Here is a 25,722-nt window from a genome sequence, read left to right as displayed (position 1 = left end):
CTCCCATAACTCCAACTATCCTTCTGTTTGTTGGGTGACCCCATTTTCTTCAACCATCTAGATTTCCATCTGATATCCTTTTAGCTTCCGCATCACTCATTCACATTCCATCTCAATGTGGTTGATTTCGCTATTGCTCTAAAAGGGCTAATATTTGAAAACACTGTATAGCTCATAACTGAACTACATCATCTATCTTTCGCAGATTGACCTAATGATTCTTGAGGTGAATTTCCTCTGAAAGGCGCCAAGTCCAACCCCAGCAACCAACTCAGGACAGTGTGGGCCTCATCCTCCAATGACTGGCCTGGGCCTGGGAGGGCCCAACCGCCAACGAACGACTCGGGGGCCCATGAGGGCCCAACCGCCAACCAACGACTCGGGGGCCCATGAGGGCCCAACCGCCAACCAACGACTCGGGGGCCCATGAGGGCCCAACCGCCAACAAACGACTCGGGGGCCCATGAGGGCCCAACCGCCAACAAACGACTCGGGGGCCCATGAGGGCCCAACCGCCAACAAACGACTCGGGGGCCCATGAGGGCCCAACCGCCAACAAACGACTCGGGGGCCCATGAGGGCCCAACCGCCAACAAACGACTCGGGGGCCCATGAGGGCCCAACCGCCAACAAACGACTCGGGGGCCCATGAGGGCCCAACCGCCAACAAACGACTCGGGGGCCCATGAGGGCCCAACCGCCAACAAACGACTCGGGGGCCCATGAGGGCCCAACCGCCAACAAACGACTCGGGGGCCCATGAGGGCCCAACCGCCAACAAACGACTCGGGGGCCCATGAGGGCCCAACCGCCAACAAACGACTCGGGGGCCCATGAGGGCCCAACCGCCAACAAACGACTCGGGGGCCCATGAGGGCCCAACCGCCAACAAACGACTCGGGGGCCCATGAGGGCCCAACCGCCAACAAACGACTCGGGGGCCCATGAGGGCCCAACCGCCAACAAACGACTCGGGGGCCCATGAGGGCCCAACCGCCAACAAACGACTCGGGGGCCCATGAGGGCCCAACCGCCAACAAACGACTCGGGGGCCCATGAGGGCCCAACCGCCAACAAACGACTCGGGGGCCCATGAGGGCCCAACCGCCAACAAACGACTCGGGGGCCCATGAGGGCCCAACCGCCAACAAACGACTCGGGGGCCCATGAGGGCCCAACCGCCAACAAACGACTCGGGGGCCCATGAGGGCCCAACCGCCAACAAACGACTCGGGGGCCCATGAGGGCCCAACCGCCAACAAACGACTCGGGGGCCCATGAGGGCCCAACCGCCAACAAACGACTCGGGGGCCCATGAGGGCCCAACCGCCAACAAACGACTCGGGGGCCCATGAGGGCCCAACCGCCAACAAACGACTCGGGGGCCCATGAGGGCCCAACCGCCAACAAACGACTCGGGGGCCCATGAGGGCCCAACCGCCAACAAACGACTCGGGGGCCCATGAGGGCCCAACCGCCAACAAACGACTCGGGGGCCCATGAGGGCCCAACCGCCAACAAACGACTCGGGGGCCCATGAGGGCCCAACCGCCAACAAACGACTCGGGGGCCCATGAGGGCCCAACCGCCAACAAACGACTCGGGGGCCCATGAGGGCCCAACCGCCAACAAACGACTCGGGGGCCCATGAGGGCCCAACCGCCAACAAACGACTCGGGGGCCCATGAGGGCCCAACCGCCAACAAACGACTCGGGGGCCCATGAGGGCCCAACCGCCAACAAACGACTCGGGGGCCCATGAGGGCCCAACCGCCAACAAACGACTCGGGGGCCCATGAGGGCCCAACCGCCAACAAACGACTCGGGGGCCCATGAGCGCCCAACCGCCAACAAACGACTCGGGGGCCCATGAGGGCCCAACCGCCAACAAACGACTCGGGGGCCCATGAGCGCCCAACCGCCAACAAACGACTCGGGGGCCCATGAGCGCCCAACCGCCAACAAACGACTCGGGGGCCCATGAGCGCCCAACCGCCAACAAACGACTCGGGGGCCCATGAGGGCCCAACCGCCAACAAACGACTCGGGGGCCCATGAGGGCCCAACCGCCAACAAACGACTCGGGGGCCCATGAGGGCCCAACCGCCAACAAACGACTCGGGGGCCCATGAGGGCCCAACCGCCAACAAACGACTCGGGGGCCCATGAGGGCCCAACCGCCAACAAACGACTCGGGGGCCCATGAGGGCCCAACCGCCAACAAACGACTCGGGGGCCCATGAGGGCCCAACCGCCAGCGAACGACTCGGGGGGCCCATGAGGCCCCAACCGCCAGCGAACGACTCGGGGGGCCCATGAGGCCCCAACCGCCAGCGAACGACTCGGGGGGCCCATGAGGCCCCAACCGCCAGCGAACGACTCGGGGGGCCCATGAGGCCCCAACCGCCAGCGAACGACTCGGGGGGCCCATGAGGCCCCAACCGCCAGCGAACGACTCGGGGGGCCCATGAGGCCCCAACCGCCAACGAACGACTCGGGGGGCCCATGAGGCCCCAACCGCCAACGAACGACTCGGGGGGCCCATGAGGCCCCAACCGCCAACGAACGACTCGGGGGGCCCATGAGGCCCCAACCGCCAACGAACGACTCGGGGGGCCCATGAGGCCCCAACCGCCAACGAACGACTCGGGGGGCCCATGAGGCCCCAACCGCCAACGAACGACTCGGGGGGCCCATGAGGCCCCAACCGCCAACGAACGACTCGGGGGGCCCATGAGGGCCAATGACCAACTCATGGCTGTGCTGACCCCCCCTTCCCAATGGTTGTCCCAGGGCGACGAAGGACCAACCACCCGAAAGACTAACCCAGGGCAGTAGACACCATTCGCAATAACCAGCCCAGTGTGGTAAGCAACTGTCACAACTGGACCAGAGGGTGTACTCCTCCCCATCCCATAGACTGTTAATGTACTAATGGCACATTTGTAAATAGCACAAATGCTTCCAGTGTCCGCATAGCACTCTGAATGACAATGTGGCAGATTATCTCTGTGTGTAGAACAGGTAACCGAAAGAGATTTGTAGGCCACAGTGCCCACAGATTATCCCATCACTATTGATGCAATAATGGAATTATTACACAATGGGCTATTCACGTTAGGGAGCAATAGCCACAAGAGGTTACTAACGAAAATAGCCTCAGGAGCACACTTTGGAGATCTCCTTGCCAGGTTGCAGGAGGCAAGACAAAGAATCGTGAAAGTTTTCCAAGGGACTGTTTCTGCTCCAAATGCTCCAGCTCATTCTGCACAGGATACAGTCACACATACTGTTTCTCTGGGATATCATATGTTGCCTCCCCAACACTGTGTTATCCTGACATAGCATCCAGATACTTCTTTCTCTTTCCTTGATTGAAGAAAACATGGTGTGGCAGACATTTCTTGATGACTGTACAGTGGGTTTGGAAATGTAACATTTCTTGAACAGTAAAAATGCGGACTTGTAAAACGATCGTCACTGCCAAGACCTCAACCATTGAGGAAAAAAAGGTCACACCACATAATAAATAAGTACAGAAAGATTATAGCATCAGGAAGTTTCATAGTATGAATATGAAGATGGTATCTGTTCTTTAGGACATGTCCGAAAGAACAGATACAATCGTTGACTGTGCAGCTCTCTAGAATGAAATGATAATTAAATCAAAACCTTAAGCTGCCGACAGGCGTTGATATACATCAACGGGGACAGTTGAAAATGTGTGCCTCAAACGGGACTCGAACCCAGGATTATCCTGCAGGAGCACTACGAATGTAGTGTGTGGACATTAAGTTGGGAATGTGGGTCTCACGGGGAGCGTCCAAGGGATAAATCCCTGCAGTCGCACTATCCTCTGTGCCCTTGGTGGGTCAGATGGATAGAGCATCTGCCATGTAAGCAGGAGTTCCCGGGTTCGAGTTCCGGTTGGGGCACACATTTTCAACTGTCCCTGTTGATGTATATCAACGCCTGTTGGCAGCTTAAGGTCTTGATTTAATTATCATTTCGAGTTTCATGGTCGTCTTAAATAATTATTGATAAGCAGAACTTTATAACTGCCCCTGAAACATTCAAAGAATGGTTTCGTCCTCCTCCATTCAAAAATCGGAAAATATCCCTATCGATACTAAAGTGCAAAAGTATTATCACTTGAAAATGTGGTATAACAACACATCGCTATGAATCTGGTAGGGTTATGAAAAGAAAAAAAAGTTTTATGCCAAGAAAATGAATTATTTATGCAAAAGTCAATATTGACGAAATACTGCTGGTAATGACTTGTGGGTTGCTGCTGTTATATGGTACAGCATGCAAGTACGGAAAACTGAAAAAAAAAATTTATAAGAAAAAATCACGAGGGACAGCGAGAAACATAACTAATTGTGTCATTCAAAAAATATTAATAATTTACCACGGACTATTTGGCTACACACTATGGAAGCAAGTACGAGACAACAGTGACAATAACGGAAATAACCTTCGCTATTCACTAAGTTTTTGGCTAAAGAATCAAGCGCCACTACCGATAGCAGATTGTTGTTGCGCGCTTCTCAACCCTTTATTCCTCAAAGCGCCGTTTCACAACTGTAGACGTACTAAGGAAAATATGTTGTCACTACAAGCAGTACATTGGGAAAGCAGAGATGCTGGAGCACTAACTCGCAGGTCGAGCACGGAACGCAGATTCTACTGACATGCTTGTTAAAGGACGGACACTCACCGGACGGTTACGGCTAGGGGGCTGCGCCGGACGCGGAAGCGCGGGCGCTCTCCCGACGCGAAACAGCGAGCAACTAGCGCCCCGACGCCCGCTACCAGCCGCCGCCGCCGCCGCGCTCTGCCGATGACGTCACGGCCCGCGAGAGCGGCGGCCAGCCGCGGAGGACGCCTGGCTGCCGAGCTCGCGCCCATCGATTCGCAAAACACGCACCTCAAGCACCAACGGAACCGCGTCCCTATACACGGCCAATTCCGATCGCAGACAGACTTCTGTGAGGCAAACGTTTTCCCCGACGTGCTTGTATTACTTGCCAGAAGGGCACGTGCGCGATGCACAGATGTTATCCTCGGCGATGGATTAACAGCTGTTGGTCTGACAGAGGAGAAAGGCGCACTGTGGAAGCTTTCTTACAACCGGCCAAAATCCTGGATTCGCTCAGCATCTCCCGCTCACAAGCAGAAAAAACAAAACAAAATTACATGATTTACAATTCTCTGTCACAGCACGTACGAAAGTCTAACTGCAGATTAAAATAACGTTGAGGTAAAAATAGAGTGCGAGACGAGAGAGATTTTTTTTTGGGGGGGGGAGAGGGGGTGAAGGACTGGAGATGTTACTTTCATTGAATCTATGTATCAGTGACTGTGAAGGTTTTTTTCATTCTTCTAGCAACGAATGAGTAAAAGCTGTAGGAAAAAGACATCACTGAAGCTGGGGGTAAAAATTAATAAAAAGGAAACATAGGTAACAGCGCTAGAATGAAATAAAAGAGTAAAGATACTGCTGGATGGAGAAATCCTAGACCAGGTGCAAAGTTTGGACTGCAAGCGCAGCATAAAAATAAAAATCAGGATAGCAATGGCGAAGAAGTAGTTTTCTGCAGCAATATGGACAAAGATTGGAGGAAACGAATGATACTGTGTTTCGTACGGAGTGCGATTCTGTATGATACTGAAAGGTGGACAGTGAGGAAAAAAGATAGTAAAGCTGGAGATATTTAAGATGTGAACGTTGCGCAGGAGGAAAAGAATGTTAGACTGCTAGGATAAAAACGAGGAATTCTGAGAAGTGAAGGAGGGCGACAATTACAGTGAGTAATAAAAAGAACAAACTGGACAGAGCATATTTTACGATACGAAAGGCTTATAAAAAGAACCTTAGAAAGGTACTGTATGTTGGAGGGAAGAGGAGGTAATATAGGAAAAGATTAAAGACCTCAAATGATGTGATGGACGAGAGCAAATACAGTAGCACCAAGAAGGCAACTATGGACTATTAGAAATGGAGACGCTAATGATTTGGTAACATAGAAGAACAGTGATAATTACAACGTTGACTAGGTTTCATACTCGGCCTGCATATTTTCTGCGAGATAGCAAAATAATATTGTCTACCAAAATTTACATCTATATTGTAGCATAAGGTTACTTTTCGTTGAATAATATATAGACAGTGGCAAAAATCGTAGTTACGTAATCTGCGAAAATAATTTTAATTAATTAAACCCACACCTACAGATGTCAGACACTCAGGTCGGTATCAAACGTTGCGTGTCGATGGAGTATCACCAAAACACCGATTTAGTTCGTGCTATGTGCTGTGTCCAGTAGAACATGCATAAGCGGTACTTAAAAGTAACACCAGAACTACGGAGTACAGGAAAAGCGTATGTGTGGGCTTTTAATGTAAAGAATTGGTGAGTTGGTAGAGCGTAAAATCGTCGTATCAAAGGTCCCGATTTCGAAACTCACTGAAGGCGACCTTTTTTCTATTAACAGTTTACGCGTGAAAGTGCTACATGGGATAACATATTTGTGACGTGTAAATTGAGGTTTCAGAGTTTATAGCAATGTTCTTTTGGCAGCGCGCTTTCGCTTCGTTAGCTGAAAGTAGGAAACTTACACAGCAAATTTGTATAGGTAAACGTGGTGTCATCTATACAAATATAAGCTGTAGGTTTGCTACTTTCAACTAACGAAGCGAAAGTAGACTGCAAAAACACACTGCTATAAACTCCGAAACGTCCTTTTACATGTCAGAAAATGTTCACCCATGTAACAATTTCATGTGTAAACTGTTAATAAAAAAGTCGCCTTCAGTGAGTTTCGAAATCGGGACCATTGGTACGTCGATCTGACGCGCTACCGACTCACCTACCAGAGATATTCATATTCAATTTTCACAGAAAGGCTTTTCCTATAATCTGTAGTTCTGGTGTTACTTTTCATTGCCGTTTAAGTTTATTCTATTGGACGACAGCACACTGCACGAACTTGATCGGTGTGTTGGTTGATGCTCCATCGACACACAACGTTTGATACGGGTCTGACAGCTGGAGGTTTGGGTGTTAATTGCCACATAGTTTTACACAAATTTAAAAATCGAAAACTCATCTACATTACGAATATCTTAACCAGTAATACAGTACTAGGTGCAGATAGCCTATGTAAAGGTTACATGGCAACAAAAGTTTCCATTTGCAATATGTCGTATGATTACCGACTGAATTTAAAAATTTAAAATTGCAATGTAATCTACTCGTTGAAGGTTTAACAGTTAATAATTGTCTTGGGGAATCGTAACTCACGGCGCATAAATTAGGGCTGCTCAGACTATATTCACCGTATATTTTAGAATGAGAGCACTTCGCGACTTCCAACAAACTTTACACGCAGTTTCATACCTTTACGTAACATTTTCTCGTTAATAACCTCCTCAGAACAATTAAAGGAAAAATATTTATCGCTTACTACATTTTCTTTGTTTATATAGAAAAACTTCAGCAGCTCGTACGACGAAATAGTTAATTACTTCTTTACTAATAACTCTATTCGTAGCACACTGAATCAGAGGCTGAGACGGTTCTGCGACCGTGTGGGCTGCAGACTCCTCGACGTGCGCCATAGGGTGGTGGGGTTTCGGGTTCCGCTGGATAGGTCAGGAGTCCACTACACGCAACAAGCGGCTACACGGGTAGCAGGGGTTGTGTGGCGTGGGCTGGGCTGTTTTTTAGGTTAGATGGCCTTGGGCAAGTACAGAAAGGGCAACAGCCTCAACGGGTGCGGGGCAAAGTCAGGACATGCGGGGACCAAGCAGCAATCGGCATTGTAATTGTAAACTGTCGTAGCTGCGTTGGTAAAGTACCGGAACTTCAAGCGCTGATAGAAAGCACCGAAGCTGAAATCGTTATAGGTACAGAAAGCTGGCTGAAGCCAGAGATAAATTCTGCCGAAATTTTTACAAAGACACAGACGGTGTTTAGAAAGGATAGATTGCATGCAACCGGTGGTGTCGTGTTTGTCGCTGTTAGTAGTAGTTTATCCTGTAGTGAAGTAGAAGTGGATAGTTCTTGTTAATTATTATGGGTGGAGGTTACACTCAACAACCGAGCTAGGTTAGTAATTGGCTCCTTCCACCGACCTCCCGACTCAGAGCATTAGTGGCAGAACAACTGAAAGAAAATTTGGAATACATTTCACATAAATTTTCTCAGCATGTTATAGTCTTAGGTGGAGATTTCAATTTACCAGATATAGACTGGGACACTCAGATGTTTAGGATGGGTGGTAGGGACAGAGCATAGAGTGACATTATACTGAGTGCACTATCCGAAAATTACCTCTAGCAATTAAACAGAGAACCGACTCGTGGAGATAACATCTTGGACCTACTGATAACAAACAGACCCGAACTTTTCGACTCTGTATGCGCAGAACCGGGAATAAGTGATCATAAGGCCGTTGCAGCATCCCTGAATATGGAAGTTAATAGGAATATAAAAAAAGGGAGGAAGGTTTATCTGTTTAGCAAGAGTATTAGAAGGCAGATTTCAGACTACCTAACAGATCAAAACGAAAATTTCTGTTCCGACACTGACAATGTTGAGTGTTTATGGAAAAAGTTCAAGGCAATCATAAAATGCGTTTTAGACAGGTACGTGCCGAGTAAAATTGTGAGGGACGGGAAAAACCCACCGTGGTACAACAACAAAGTTAGGAAACTACTGCGAAAGCGAAGAGAGCTTCATTCCAAGTTTAAACGCATCCAAAACCTCTCAGAAATACAGAAGCTAAACGATGTCAAAGTTAGCGTAAGGAGGGCTATGCGTGAAGCGTACAGTGAATTCGAAAGTAAAGTACCGACTTGACAGAAAATCCTAGGAAGTTCTGGTCTTACGTTAAATCAGTAAGTTGCTCGAAACAGCATATCCAGACACTCCGGGATGATGATGGCTTTGAAACAGAGGATGACACGCGTAAAGCTGAAATACTAAACACCTTTTTCCAAAGCTGTTTCACAGAGGAAGACCACACTGCAGTTCCTTCTCTAAATCCTCGCACAAACGAAAAAATGGCTGACATCGAAATAAGTGTCCAAGGAATAGAAAAGCAACTGGAATCACTCAACAGAGGAAAGTCCACTGGACCTGACGGAATACCAAATCGATTTTACACAGAGTACGCGAAAGAACTTGCCCCCTTCTAACAGCCGTGTACCGCAAGTCTCTACAGGAACGGAAGGTTCCAAATGATTGGAAAAGAGCACAGGTAGTCCCAGTCTTCAAGAAGGGTCGTCCAGCAGATGCGCAAAATTATAGACCTATATCTCTGACGTCGATCTGTTGTAGAATTTTAGAACATGTTTTTTGCTCGAGTATCATGTCGTTTTTGGAAACCCAGAATCTACTCTGTAGGAATCAACATGGATTCCGGAAACAGCGATCGTGTGAGACCCAACTCGCTTTATTTGTTCATGAGACCCAGAAAAGATTAGATACAGGCTCCCAGGTAGATGCTATTTTTCTTGACTTCCGGAAGGCGTTCGATACAGTTCCGCACTGTTGCCTGATAAACAAAGTAAGAGCCTACGGAATATCAGACCAGCTGTGTGGCTGGATTGAAGAGTTTTTAGCAAACAGAACACAGTATGTTGTTATCGATGGAGAGACGTCTACAGACGTTAAAGTAACCTCTGGCGTGCCTCAGGGGAGTGTTATGGGACCATGGCTTTTCACAATATATATAAATGACCTAGTAGATAGTTTCGGAAGTTCCGTGCGGCTTTTCGCGGATGATGCTGTAGTATACAGAGAAGCTGCAGCATTAGAAAATTGTAGCGAAATGCAGGAAAATCTAAAGCGGATAGGCACTTGGTGCAGGGGGAGTGGCAACTGACCCTTAATATAGAAAAATATAATGTACTGCGAATACATAGAAAGAAGGATCCTTTATTGTATGATTATATGATAGCGGAACAAACACTGGTAGCAGTTACTTCTGTAAAATATCTGGGAGTATGCGTGCGGAACGATTTGAAGTGGAATGATCATATAAAATTAATTGTTGGTAAGGCGGGTAGCAGGTTGAGATTCATTGGGAGAGTCGTTAGAAAATGTAGTCCATCAACAAAGGAGGTGGCTTACAAAACACTCGGTCGACCTATACTTGAGTATTGCTCATCAGTGTGGGATCCGTACCAGATCGGGTTGACGGAGGAGATAGAGAAGATCCAAAGAAGAGCGACGCGTTTGGTCACAGGGTCATTTGGTAACCGTGATAGCGTTACGGAGATGTTTAACAAACTCAAGTGGCAGACTCTGCAATAGAGGCGCTCTGCACCACGGTGTAGCTTGCTCACCAGGTTTCGAGAGGGTGCGTTTCTGGATGAGGTATCGAATATATTGCTTCCCCCTACTTATACCTCCCGAGGAGATCACGAATGTAAAATTAGAGAGATTAGAGCGCGCACGGAGGCTCTCAGACAGTCGTTCTTCCCGCGAACCATACGCGACTGGAACAGGAAAGGGAGGTAATGACAGTGGCACGTAAAGTGCCCTCCGCCACACACCTTTGAGTGGCTTGCGGAGTATAAATGTAGATGTAGACACTTTGCAGGCAGTATCCACGTTTATCAATGAATATACCTGCACAATCACATCAGTGTACGACACACAGTTCAGCAGATATTACATAACAAAGATTGTAATGCTTAGAAAATTAACTTTTGCTTAAAACGGGGTAAGAATTACCCACAACATACTAATCCAGCCTTTGACAATGAGAGCATTAAGCGACTTCCAACGAACTGTACACCAAATTTCAAACGTTCTCTATACTTTTTCGCTAGTCTATGGGTGAATAATCCGAAGCTAATAAAACCAACATACTGATCGTTACGGTTTCGGGGATTGAACCCTAAAGGTGTCACGTGCTTGACGTCGAATATTTAACATTCTCCCAATAAGGTCACGCAAAGAATTTTATATATCCGAACTGATCCCAACAGATTCTTTTGAAGGGCAGATTCAAGCACATTGCTATCCCACACTGCATGCAGACGACGACCGATTTCATGATAGTAAGAGGCGATAGCTGAGATGAAATCTATTACCAATTTGTTCGCATAGCATAAAAGTTACCAGTACGTACGACGCCCGTAATGAGTGCCAGACGTTACCTCGTTTCAAATATTACAAACAAAAATTACAATAAATTCGGGACGTCGCCTCAACAATAGTATAAACTATTTACCGTCTATGGTAATGGCGAAATGCCACGAAGTTGAAAGCGCTTTCACGTTATTTCTGCGCGGCATCGAAGTTCGCGGACAGTAGCTACCAGGCCCATTGAGCTGCCGGGGCTCTCGAATGAATGGGGGTCGCTACCCCTTCGTGAATGACGCACCCCTGACGTCACAGCGGCACGTGGCGGGCAGCCCTCGGGATTCAGGTCACACGTGGAGCAGCACTGTTGCCAGGCACGAAGACAGCATGGCTGCTGAAGCAGCTGGAGCACCGTAATATCTACGTAATAAGTTTCAAATGTTAACTAACAATACATTCTCATAGTTGTGAACGTTGTCTCTGTAATATACGAATGAGCTCTAGCGATAAATCTTTCTTCTATTATTTATTTGTCTTTGACAGTGGACAGCAGGTAACGTTGTCCCAGAAGGAAATTTAAATTAGTTCCAATCCCCCGGTTTCGACCAAAGATTTCGGGAGGTTTTCCTTGGTTATAAGGCAAATGGAGGTATTGGTAACCCCCTCCAATTCATTCTCAACTGGGATTCCCTTCCGCGCACGACCAGCTTGCCTGGTATTGGGCTGCAAAGATCCGACCTCTATGATGGGCCAGATTTTCATTACTTGAAAGTATTTTATCACTTCTTAATTAATTTTATAATGACACTTATTCCGATTAGTCAAAATTATCAGAGAAGCAAGCACAAAATAACTTACACAAGAGATGACCGCGAAACTAATAGAATGGGAAATACTTTTCTTAGGGTAATTTTCCAGGCTTAAACTGCTGACAAATTACCTTCTGCGATTAGAAAACGTTCCCTTCATGGCTCATGTTGACAGGTAGGCGCAGGAAAAATTAATTTGTTCCAGCAACTACCTGATAATTACGTGGACGACGTTCTGGCGCAAGCTACGAGGATGCTATCGACAGAAGAATAGAGGAGGGTGCCGACGACATGAATGAAACGGCTCGAGCTCAACCGAGGCCACTGGTGAATGAAGAAGCGGGCGGTGGCCTCGTGAATGGACAAGTGGGTCACTGGGTCGGCTGTAGGCCAAAATCAATGGCGTGGTGGTGCCACGTGCCGGTTTAGGGGTGGTTGTCCCGGTCAATGGTGTGACGTCACGTGCAGGAGACCCGTGACGTCATATCGAGCGGCCGCGCGCGCTAGGGGAAGCAGCGGCTGCCGGAGACTCGAGTGAGAGAGCAGGCGGGCAACACCGGCCGGGCCGGCACGTGCCTGCCCCCGAGGCGCCCCAACCCCCTGCTCGCTGGCCTACTTCCATTCACAACACGCCGGGATCCGCCCCGTTCACACCACGACGCACCGATATTCGACGCTCTCAATTATCACATTTCAATGCCACTTTCAGAACTTCAAAACAATCTACTTCGATTAAGAAAACGTTACGCGGCGGTCTACTCGGAGTCATTAAAAGCCTTCTGAAACAAGAAAATATTCCGCAAGTTTATGGGAATCCGTTCGGAAAAAGGAGCAAACTTTAGAAGAAAGCAAATAACCTGTTTCAAATATAACAGCATGACCTGGCGCGAGAGGCCGGGTCGAGCAACTGCTGGATCATCAACGAAAGGGAGCTGCTGTGAATGAGCCCGGGAAAGGTGAATGGGTGGCTGGAAGTGGGTCAGGGGAGGCGGCACGTGGATGACCTACCCTCCTCCTCTCCCAGCCCCGCCATTCATGCTCTCGAGCTGACGCTTACAGAACCTTGAGGTGCCCCTTCCACGAAATTGATCAAGACAATAAGTTATTCTTTGTGATGATCTCAGAACGTGTTCACTAATTCATCAAACTTCTGTAACAGCCCCTACTTAACTCAAATTTCCTTATCGTGACCTCCACAGCCGTTTGACCTAAATCCCAACGCCATTTACCACTCACCAGAGAGAGAATTTGAGGAGGATTATAGGGAGCTTGAAGAATTTGTTGACAATATAATTCGGACATCTTGTAAACTTATCCAATTTCCGGAAATCTAACAGTGTAACAGAGTGGCGTTGTCTTTAGTTTTCGTCTTGTACGGTAATATCTCTGGAAGCGACCTGAGTCCACTGTACTGTTTGACCAATCGAAGTATGTGCCTGTCATGAAAACAATCTATTCTTGAACAATTTGATGCGTAGTGCGTACAGGCTGTTTCTGTTCCTTATGCTTTTGTAAGCTTCCTAAGAGGAACATATTGCCGGCCTGGGTGGCTGAGCGTTTCTAGGCGCTACAGTCTGGAATCGCGCGACCGCCTCGGGCATGGATGTGTGTTGTCCTTAGGTTAGTTAGGTTTAAGTAGTTCTAAGTTCTAGGGGACTGATGACCTCAGAAGTTAAGTCCCATAGTGCTCAGAGCCATTTTCTGAAGGAAAATATTATGAACCTTACCATAATTACTTACTCTCTACTTCCACTTACCACTTAGGATGAGTACACAGTTGTGTCTTTGCGTGGATCTCTTATAAGTCAGTGACCAGCCTGATAGTGTATTGATGTAGTGTTGATGCAGTGTTCCAACGAGTTAGTAGCTCCGTCCGTGACAAATCACTGGAGCAAGTTTACGTAGTGTGATTGCACCACACAGAAGTCACACAAAACTTCGTCTGCTGAGCAAAGAAGGGGCACTTTCAACGCAAATTTGCTTGTATCCACTGTGCACGTACAGAAGTATGTGGACAATAATCGCAAGCACTACAGATGTGTTTCTGAAAGTGTGTGTCAGAACAGGAAAACGCTCGTTTCACGATACTGTGCGGATTCTGAGGAGTGTATTCATAATTGAATGAAGCAGAGAAAAAACTGCTGATTTCTGAAAAAAAGGTGTAGCCGTGTCCTGTAAAATGGGGCAGGTCTTCCACGTGGCAGCTGGATGCAAGAGGCGAGTTCGGGTGCGTCGACCCGCGTCTCCCCTCGGCTGACACGTGCCGGCCTATCGATTCGCGGCGCTCTGCAACCCTGTGGTGGAGAGGGCAGGAAGGGACAGACAAGCTGGTGACCAACATAGCCCATTCACACAAGCTGCTTCCATTCAAGCCAACGCACGTCCATTGATACTCTCCACCAGCGTGCCCATGAGACGTGAGCTACCCCTTTTACATAAACAGAAGCTACTGCCGGAAGCAAGACAGAATCGCAGTAGCAGCGGCAAGGCCATCAATCATTTCTTGAACAGCAAGGCAATCAATGGAAAAACACGAGGATACCGAATGCCGAAGACACTGGTGATGGGTTGTGGAGGCGTTTACTGCTTAAGTACCGATACCACGAGAGCTGGAGAACAACCACCGACCCAACAAGTTTCGAGGAAAAATGACTGACTCCTGCATTAAGATCGATCGCAGTGCTTGTCGGCTACAAGGGGAATAGTTCTAGCATGCTGCTAGTTGGCTTGAACCTCCGTCTGTCCGATTTGGTACAAACCAGTTCGCGTCAGCTATTTATGTTAAACGTAACAAATGGACTTTTAAAACGAACACCTTACGGGAACACCTCTTTCCGAATCGGCGTGGTATTACTGAAACTACAAAGATATTAAAAGGTGTCCATGACATTTGATCATCCCCAACTGGAGACCATATTTCAAAAAATCTACTGGGTTAATGGATAGTGCAGCTGTAATGCAAATCACGATAGTATCGCAAAGCCCATGATCTCCCATCCATCTCGAACGAGCAGCGTTGAAGGTGTCTCCTGATTACGAAGAGTCGTGCGCTCCGTGGAAATACCGAGAGAGGTGGCACAGTGATTAGCACACTAGACTCGCTTTCGGGAAGACGACGGTTCAAACCCGCGCCCGGCCATCATGATTTAGGTTCTCCGTGATTTCCCTACATCGCTTCAGGCAAGTGTCGGGATGGTTCCTTTAAATATGCACTGCCGACTTCCTTCATCATACTTCCCTTATCCGATGGGACCGATGACCTCGCTGTTTGGTACCATTCCCCCAAATCAACCAAGCTATCTATCTATCTATGGAAATCCGTCAACAAGTTACGTGCAGGTGTCAAGGGATTCTAGGACACACTAAAGCAGTGCGATGTACTTGAACAGAATAGTTATGGTGAGATCCTTTGACACTATAAGATATGACGGACAGCCCTCTGTAACTAGACAGTTGCCCACATCTTGGCTTAGTAATGACTAGTAAAATTTTCATTAACGTGGTCGTATTCTGAGCTAATCAGTACCAGTACTTTCTAAATGCATAAATAATGAGCGTCATGATTCGTAATACCAGTCACATTTCTCTTCGACTCACTGCATTACGCAAATGGTGGCTGCTTTTCCCTTCCTTCTTTTGGGACTTGAGGTATGCATTAATATTGCCGTTTCATTTTCATCGTCTTGTCCTCGGTCTGCCCACAGCTTTTTTCTCCGCTGATTTTTTAAATTTAATTTTGTTGCATTTTTGTCGAAAGCTGTACAGCTATTGCAACTGCTTCTTAAGGTTAAATCTTAAACATATCGCTATTTTATAAAAATATAAATTTACAAATGTCAGTATTTGATAAGCCAGAGATTTATATTCTCTTCTTGTTTGTAATGTGATACTGATGTTAATTTCAAAGTTGTTTTTGACTCATTACTACTTTAATATTTGTTGGCAAGGGGTTATGCATTTTTAAAGGTTTTCCTACGGTTTGTTTTGATGTGGAGCATATTTAGAACATCCTAAAATGATGTGGTTAAGATCTCCGTCGTCTTCTGGATTTTCGCTGCATATGGGAGAGTAGGGAGAGTATGACTCCGATTCTGTAGAGATCGTAGGCACTCCAAACACTAAATGTTATTTTTGAGCCGTCAGTGTAAATAAATGTGGCATCCTCCATTTGTGCGCATAGAGCAGCAAATGCTCGACGATAAACGAGAGGAGGGGTACTATCCTTGGGAAGCTCACAAAGGTCACGGAGTAGGCAGGTCCGGGGGCGAAGCCAAGGTGGTGCAGTACCGCCAGTTGTCAAGAAAAGTTTTAGGAAAGTGGAAGGAAAGATAACATAGCAGTTGACGGAAGCGGACTCCCGGTGGTAGTAGAGAGGAGGGGCGGCCTGCATACCCTAAATCCAAGGAAGAATCGAAAAAAAGGGCATAGGCCCGATGAGCAGGCATGGAAGGCAGATGACTACCGTAACGACTCAGTACAGCTCGCCGATTGGACAGCGTTCTGCAGTCGAAGCATAAAGGCTTTCCATGGGGCTAGTGTAAAAAGCTCCAGACACTAAACGCAATCAACGGTGGTGAACAGTGTCGCGACGCCGAAGAATAGATGGCCGAGCAGAGGAGTAAACTAGGCTGCCATAGTCCAATTTCGAGCACATTGAGGCGAGATACAGGAGGAGAATCACCACGCGGTCCGCTCCCCAGGACGTACCATTCAGAACACGGAGGGTGTTGACGGATCGCAGACAGCGAGCCGGAGGATATGAAACGTGGGAGGACCTGCACAGTTTTCTGTCAAACATAAGCCCCAAGAATTTAGCGACGATCGCGAACGGATGGTCGACAGGGCCTAGATGTAGGAAAGGCGGATTAAACTCCGTACGACGCCAAAAATTTACACAGACTGTTTCACTGGGAGAAAATCGGAAGCCGGTTTCGATGCTCCATGAGTGGAGGCGATCGAGATATCCTTGAAGACGGCATTCAAGAAGGCTGGTCCGTTGAGAGATGTAGCAGATAGCAAAACCGTCGACAAAGAGAGAGCCCGAGACATCAGGAAGGAGACGATCCATAATTGGACTTATGGCGATGGCAAACTGTACAACATTTAACAAGGCGCCCTGGGGCACCCCATTTTCTTGGGAGAAAGTACGGAAGAGAGGAGTGTTTATCCGCAGCTTAAATGTGCGCTCTGTCATAAATTCACGAATAAAAAGGGGTAGACGACCAGTGTGCGGAGGATGCATGTCCTCCAACAGGTATCGTATGCTCCCTCCAGATCAAAAAATATTGCTACCGTTTGGTGTTTCCTGAGAAAATTGTTCATGATATAAGCAGAGAAAGCAACAAGATGATCAACTGTAAAACGATGCTTTCGGAAACCGCACTGCGCACGTGTTAAAAGGTTTCGGGGCTCCAGCCACCAGGCTAAACGGCAATTCACCATACGCTCCAAAACCTTACATACACTACTCGTGAGAGATATGGAGCGATAGGTAGAGGGGAGATGTTTGTCAGTTCCAAGTTTCGGAACAGGAATGACGATAGCTTCCCGCCATCTTCTGGGGAAGGTACTGTCGGCCCAAATTCGATTATGAAGGCAAAGGAGGTAACGCACACTATGCTATGATAAATGCAGCAACATTTGGACGTGGACACCATCCGGTCCTGGGGCGGAAGTGCGAGAAGAAGAGAGTGCACGCTTAAGTTCCCGCATAGACAAAACAGTATTATTGCTTTCGCTATTTTGAGAGGAGAAAGCAAGAGGTCGCACTACCGCTCCTCGTTTCTTCGGGAGAAAGGCTGGGGGGTAATTTGAAGAGCTCGAAATCTCAGCAAAGCGTTAACACAATGAGTTAGAAATTGCGACTGGGTCCACAAAGGTATCATGGGCGACAGTGAGCCCAGTGATCGGGGAGAAACTAGACGTGCTGGATAACAGTCGAATTCGACTCCAAACTACTGAGGAGGGAGTGAAGGTGTTAAGGGAACTGGTAAAGTAGTCTCGGCTTGCCTTCTTGCCATAGCGTATGATGCGACGGCATCGCGCACGTAACTACTTATACCAGTTTTTTTTTTTTTTTTAAAAAAAAAGGGGTTCAAATGGCTCTGAGCACTATGGGACTCAACATCGTAGGTCATAAGCCCCCTAGAACTTAGAACTACTTAAACCCAACTAACCTAAGGACATCATACACACCCATGCCCGAGGCAGGATTCGAACCTGCGACAGTAGCAGCCCCGCGGTTCCGGACTGCATCGCCAGAACCGCACGGCCACCGCGGCCGGCTGGGGATACAGGTGGCCAACGTAGGATGGTGGCGGAAAACGCGAAGAGCACGTCTCCGCTCGCGTATTGCGTCACGGCACGCCTCGTTCCACCAAGGAACTGGGAGGCGCTGGGGCAAATCGGAGGTGTGAGGTATTGAACGCTCCGCCGGCTGTAAGAATGACTTCCGTAAAGTGAGAGACCTGGTCGTCGAAGCGAGGAAAGGGACGGTCATCGAATGTCGCTAGAGAGGAGAAATGTGTTCAATCGGCTTGGGAAAACTTCCAGCGTCTTGGGCGCATAGATGGCAGTTGTGGTTGTAATCTAAGGATACATTAAAAATGGTCACTCGAGTGTGTATCAGCAATAGCGAACCATTCAAAGTGGAAAGCTAGCCAAACAGTACCGACCGAACGGTCCAAATGAGAGAAATTGGTCGTGGAGATCCCCAAAGCGGGTGGTGGGCACTGAAGTCCCCAACCAGCAAATAGGGGGAAGGGGCTACCAACGAGATTAAGGACATCAGCTCTTGCCATCGGTGTGGACGATGAAATGTATATGGTATAAAGATAGGTGTATCCATAAAGGGAAAGACGGACAGAGACAGCTTTGAAGGAACTGTTTAAGGGAATTGGGTGATAATGGACAGTATCAGGGATAAGAATCATAAGTCACCTATGTGCCGGAGTGCTATCAACAGAGCAGGTGGGGGGAATCAAACCGGACTGACTGGAAATGAGGCAAACAAAGTGATCGTGAGGATGCAGCTTTGTTTCCTGAAGACAGAAGACGACTGGGGAGCAGGATCGTAAGAGGATCGACAATTCATCCCGATTGGCTCGAATGCAGCAGATATTCCAATGGATAATTGACATAGGGTGGACAGAAAAGGGAAGAATCTTACCACAGATGCTGTCAACTCAACGACCGCTGAGAGCCGGCGGCCGACAGCGTGGAACGGCATTCAGCCAAAGGCAGAGAAGACCCTGATCCACACGTTGTTCGTGGACAGCTCCTGCCACCAACGATCAGCCTGTTGATCGGCCGCCAGCGGTGCGCCTCTGCGACAAGGAAGACGGCCAAGTGCGGTTACCGCCGGATGGCGCTGTAGATGAGACACGCCGTGGCGGCGGAGGAGGAGAGGAATTTTATTTCTTATGAGCCTTCTTGGAACTGGACGTTGAGATGGGGAGGAATCGATGGTTGTGAAGTCGGGGAATGTAAAATATCTTCGCGAATAGGCTCTTTTTTGGAAGTCCGGGCGTCCGATTTTTGGGCTCGTGATTTAGCAGGAGCCTATGAAGGGTGAGCCGTAGAGTGAGCAGGTGATTGTGGGGAGGCTGAACGGGCGATCTTTGCGCTGGCCGATCTGACGACCCTGGCACTAAACGTGAGATCGCACGTCTGAGTGGCTGCCTCCTTAGTAGGCTGAGGAGATGCAAGGGCACTGGTATAATTACCTGCTGGGGGCACAGTGGGCTTTCGACTGGCGAATGTCTTACGAGCAGCAAATGTAGACACCTTTCCCTTCACTCGGATTTCCTGAATAATTCGTTCATCTTTGAAAATTGGGCAATCTCTAGAGGAAGCAGCGTGGTCGCCCACACAATTGATGCAATGAGGGAATGGAGGAGGACAATCACCCTCATGGGCATCCCTGAGACATGTAACGCATTTGGCCGGATTGGAACACGACTGGCTGGAATGATTAAACCTCTGCACCGATAGCAACGCGTAGGGTTGGGGATGTAAGGGCGAACTGAAATTATCTCGTATCCCGCTTTAATGTTCGATGGAAGTTGAACTCTGTCAAACGTCAATAAGAGAGTACGGGTTGGTAACAAGTCCTTGTCAACCCTTCTGATGACTCGATGTACAGCCGTTATGCCCAGGTCAGACAGGTAATTTTGAATTTCCTCGTTGGACAATCCATCGAGTGAGCATGTATAAACCACCCCGCGTGATGAATTTAAGGTGCAGTGCACTTCCACCCTGATAGGGAAGGTGTGTAGCAGATGAGTTCACAGAAATTTTTGTGCCTGGAGGGCACTGACTTTTTCTAACAACAAGGTGCCATTTTGTAATCGGGAACAAGAATTTACAGGACCTGCAATTGCGTTGACACCTTTCTGAATAATGAAAGGGTTGACTGTTGAGAAGTCTTGACCTTCGTCAGACCGAGAAAAAACTAAGAACTGTGGCACTGATGGAAGAATTATGCTTGGCTGAGACTCATCGAACTTTCGTTTGTGAGCAGAAGTTGTAGACGTAGAGGAAACCATTGCGAAAGTATCCCCCACGACTACCAGCGTTTCCGATGGCGCGCTCCTTCCTCGTGGGGGCCCTCTCTGAGGGCACTTCCGCCTTAGGTGATTGTTCACATCTCAGGTCACACCTCCTGAAAAACGAACGGAGGGACCAATCGGCACGTTAGAAGGTACCAGCTCGGATAATCACCCCTCCGTGGACCTGGTCTGTACCAGAGGGTACACACGTGTCCTACCTGTCTACCCAGGGCGGGGAATTACGTGTTACCCCGTCATGGGTCGCCCTTCAGACACGCGCAAGGAGGAAAGAAAAAGAGGAACAAAGAAAGGGAAGAAGAGAGGTCTCAAACGACGCAGCGGAGAAGAATGTGGAGAGAAGAGGCAAGAAAGAAAGAAGGACAAAGTGCGGACATAGACTTTCCAGCATAGAAAGCAAAGAAGAGAAATAATGTCTTACAGTTACAAGCTTCCATCTCAGGACGTAGGTACGGTACATACTCCCAAAGAGGGAGAAGGGGAAGGGAAGAGGCGGTAGGGGGGGGGGGGGAGAAGTATGTGGAAAAGGAAGGTATGCAGCCCGGAAAGGAAAAAAGAGCCGCACTAGCTCAGGGTCCTGTGCTCGCCAACCACGTATCCATAAGATAATTGTGGACCTCCTGGGGGCTATTGCTAAACTGTTGACCTAGTCTGACTAATAAGTAAGAGACATTACGACAGACTATTGTTTCACAATCTTTACTTCCGTGTCAAAGGAAATACGAATGTGAGGCAACGGAAGCTTATCACTAACAATTGTGTAAGTTTATTTTCTTCTGGGTATCCTCCGTCTGCCAAAAGCTGAGGTTTAGCCATGACAGGATTATTAATTATTGCGGTTCTTCTGACGCTTTTTAGGTAGTAGTTCTCTACAGGTGTCAAGGGGCAAATCTTCACTTCCTACTAAAAGGGTGTAAGTTCGTGGCGACGTCAATGCTTCTAGTAGTAGAGAGGTTTTTAGGCGCACGACAGCAAGGTCTTCAGCGCCCGTTGAGTAACAGACTGGTCAGTGTTTCTAGGCACCACTACCTAATCGCCCGTTATTGAAGTACACTTAGTTTTTGCAGTATATGCTATAAAGAATTTGCTAAAAGAAAACTTCTGAGACCATTTCAGAGATTATCACTCTGTACAACAAGATGGTGAGGATGTCCAGTTGGGCTACTCTCTACGCTCGACTGGCAGCAAGTAAAACACCGAGAGCTTTTCCTGTTTTTGTACCAATATGATTAACGTGTTTGATCAGGATAGTCTGTCGTCCGGAAGAAGCCCTAATACCTAAACCGATGCATGAATGTTAAATCTAAAAGATCTCTCAGCTTTCTATATTTGTTGCGTACTTTCGGCATTTTTTCCTACAGAAAACCACAGAAGATTTGGAAAGTGACAGATTGAGACCTTTCCTCATGGACTACTGATAATAGGTCAGCTACATTATTCATCTATGAGCGACGCTTTTCAAAGCGGCAGACGCTGTAGATATGAAGACATCACATGTGTATTTTAGTACATGAACAGTGTGGCCAAATACACTATATGATGAAAAGTATCCAGACACCCCCTAAAACATACGTTTTTCATATTAGGTGCACTGTGCTGGCACCTACTGCCGGGTACCCCATATCAGCGACCTCAGTAGTCATTAGACATCATGAGAGAACAGAATGAGGTGCTGCGCAGAAGCACGGGCTTCGAATGTGGTCATGTGATTGGGTGTCACTTGTGTCATACATCTGTATGAGAGATCTCCACACTCCTAAACATTCTCAGGTCCACTGTTTCTGATGTGACAGTGAAGAGGAAACTTGAAGGGACAAGTAAAGCAAAAAATTGTACAGACCGACCTCTTCTGTTGACTGACAGACACCCATTCAACCAATATTTGAATATTGCTCATCAGTTTAGGATCCCCACAGATGAATGACAGTGGAAGTAGGGAAGGTTAAAATCAGAACAGTACATTTTATTACATGTTAATTTAGTAAGTAGAAAAGCATCCTGGAGATGATCACGGAGTCCCAGGTTCAGTTCCTGGCTGGGTCGGGGATTCTCTCTGCCCAGGGACTGGATGATTGTGTTGTTCTCATCACTTCATTGTCATCGTCTTTATCACTTGTGACAGTGACTAGATTGGATTGTGAAAAAAATGGACTGTGTAAAAATTGGGGCTTTGTATGGGCAATGATGACCACACTTGAGCACCCCAAAAACCAATCATCATCATCATCATCATCATCATCATCATCATCATCATCTTCCTCTTCTTCATGGAGATGTTCAGCCAACTCTAGCAGCACACACAGCAAGAGAGGTCTTTTGCATCACAGTGTGGTCTACAGTTGAAGTTCTGACAGTTTGCTTACCTAGACAAGTCAAATATATTGCTTCCATCCACTCGAACACCTCGCACAGGACCACTAAAGTACAATTAGGAAGATTCAGGCCACTTGTACTTACCAACAACCATTCTCGCCGTAAACCATTTGCAAATTGAACAGGAAATGGGAGAAATGACAGCAGTACATTCTCTACCTGCTCGAAAGTATTCGGAAACTCCTATCGAAAGGGGAATTGACCGTTTCCTATCACAAGAGGAGGATCTACCAGTATAAAAGGAGGTGGAGGGTACTGCAGTGTCAGTACAAAAGCAAACATACAGAACGGGTCAGTCAGGAGAACTGCGAATTTCAACTTAGTCTAACACTGGATGTCACCTGAGTAACAGGTCTATCGGAGACATTTAAACCCTTCCAGAGCCATCAATAAAGTTCACAGTTGGTTATAAGACTGTGAGGTGGAAACATGGAGGAATTACCGCAACTAAATCATGACCAGACACACCGTATGTACTGACGGATAAGGACCATCTAGCAGTGTGGACAGTGGTTGTAAACTATTGCATGAAATCATCAAAAGAAATCAATCATAATCCCCAAATTGTTAGCAGCAATCCAAACAGCATGAATACTGTGTGTAGAGAGTTAATAGGAGTGGTTTACAATGATCGAACAGCTCTTCGTAAGCCACATATTTCTGTAGTTAACACTAAGCAACACTTGACGTGGTGTAAAGAGTGACGATGCGGTGTAAAAAGTGACATCACTGGACAGTGGACAACACGAAATGAGCAATGACTCAAGATGAATGAAGTGGAGTGATGAATCATGCTATACCCTGTCAAAATCAGATGAAAGGATTTGGGTTTGGTGAATACCTGGACAAAGTTACCTGCAGGTATGTGTAGTGCCAACAGTCTTTTGTGAAATGGACTGGCCTACCCCGAGTCCTGACCTGAACCCTACAGAACACCATTAGGATGAGTTAGAATATTGACTTTGCTCCAAACCTTGACATCCAAGGACTTCTCTGGATCTGTTAATTAGGAAGAATGGGCTGCCATTTCTCCACAGCCCTTCAGACATCTCACAGGAAGTGTCCCCGGTACAGTTCATGTTGCCATAAAGGCAAAGGTTGACATGTACCACATTAATGTCCACTAGTAGATGTTGATATACTTTTGATCAGATTGTGTTACGTATCCTCAGTTGTACACCATATGGTGGCTTGTGAAGTATATATAGATAAAGATACATCGCAACACAGCAATACACTGCACCATTTGAGGCCCTTTCACAAAATACACTGCAATCATTATGTTTTGCACTTCTCCAGTTTACAAGTAAGGACTAACAAAGTAGGTATTCAGCAAAGATACTTTTCTATTCCCTGTTAATTTGGCAACCCACAGAAGTTCCTTGTCCTTATCAGGGAAAGCTGGTAATTTCTGAGTTTTACAGAATGTTTTCAGCTTCAGTGTGTTGTACCATATTAAAAACTGTAGTGATAGTTTAGTTGGAAGACATTTCTAGCATACTTCCTCCTTGGAAACAACTTATCTGTCTTTTGTGATGTTAATTAGTTGCAATGCATATTTCAATAATTAAAATTTCAGGCAATTAGCTTCCCTCTCCCATATCTTCAGTTCACTATCTGCCTTTTAGGCTCAGGGCAAGTCTCTTCATATTTGTTATTACCGCTATCTCAGTCACAGAGGATGCAAGCTTGCTTTCTGAATACCTTTACTCGTGTCAAACCGTTCTAAACTGACGTTCATTACAAGGACTTACCTGACCCAGCAGTCATACTTCACCAGTTTTGATGCCAGACCTGTCTAGTAACTAAGCTGGTATTTTCGACACCTAATAAATATTATATAACTCGATAAACTGAATAAACAAACGATATAAATGGAGCAAAAAGACACCAATGAGTATGTTACGACATTTCTGGGTAACATGTGTCCTTAATTTAAGTATATGGTATGTTGTACAATATTAAGTCATGTAGTAGTACTAACCTTGCTGACTAGGAAATCCTTCTCATCAAAATGGCGACCAAACATCTTCGGAGCTTCTCCGGGAATTGGCTCTATCTTGATGCATACTTCTTGGCCCTTGCGTGCACTCTCCACATTTTTATGGTTTACTTCAATACTTGTAACAATGCCCAAGTCAACAAACTGAAACAACAGCAATAAAGTAGAGGTGAGACAAAATATTACAGATGAGTGTAGCGAAAAACAGCAGGAGTAATAGTAGGAGGGGTGAGTGTGAATGGAAGTTAAAAAGCTATAGCACACAACATACTTATTTTTTATTTAATTGTTCACTCTCAATGCTCATTCTTCCATGGCATCTGTCAAAGTACATTACACTTTGAGTTTATAAGTGTGGATGCCTCATACTGCTGTATGCATTACACTTGACCAAAAACTTGAATATGATTGTCAGTCTGGTTTAAACTAGTATACAGTCTTTTCATACTGCTCTTACCAATTTTCGAAAGAATTGTTTTTAAATTATATATTCAAAATCGTGTTTCAACTTTCTGGTATGTATCCCGCATCTGTTCATTCCATCCATTTCGCGATCATAGTGTTTCTGTGTAAACTCTTATGGCCTGGAAATGTATTGCTGCAAGCACTGACAGGTTCCAGGGGCTGTCAACGTAGGTGACGTGGTGCGATTCGTGTGGCCAGGAATGTTGTCAAGCTGTATCACCAATGTGCAATTCCTAAGACCCGTGTACATGCTCCACTAATAGCCTCAGCCTGTAAATTGAGCATTGGAAGTAGAGGCTGTGTTATGCAAAGGTGGTTTTCAGACGACTCTTGCTTTCATTCAAGCTGCTTTGTAGAGGAACAGAGTATTCAGTTCAGGACTACATAAAAAAAAAAACTGC

The 25,722-nt window shown here is 47.0% G+C and overlaps 1 protein-coding gene across 3 annotated transcripts in view; it reads right to left on the bottom strand.

Annotated features, from left to right (window-relative positions):
* Window positions 1-25,722, bottom strand: part of LOC126356206 (eukaryotic translation initiation factor 5B) — a 406,256-nt gene that overhangs the window by 44,719 nt on the left and 335,815 nt on the right. For all 3 annotated transcript variants that reach the window (XM_050007014.1, XM_050007012.1, XM_050007013.1), the window contains exon 20: window positions 24,839-25,000. In XM_050007014.1, the coding sequence (XP_049862971.1) occupies window positions 24,839-25,000 (162 nt within the window). The remainder of the gene's footprint in view (window positions 1-24,838; window positions 25,001-25,722) is intronic.

This window comes from Schistocerca gregaria, chromosome 3, assembly GCF_023897955.1.
Source record: "Schistocerca gregaria isolate iqSchGreg1 chromosome 3, iqSchGreg1.2, whole genome shotgun sequence".
NCBI classification, from domain to species: Eukaryota; Metazoa; Arthropoda; class Insecta; order Orthoptera; family Acrididae; genus Schistocerca; species Schistocerca gregaria.
This window is presented reverse-complemented; position numbering and strand designations above follow the sequence as displayed.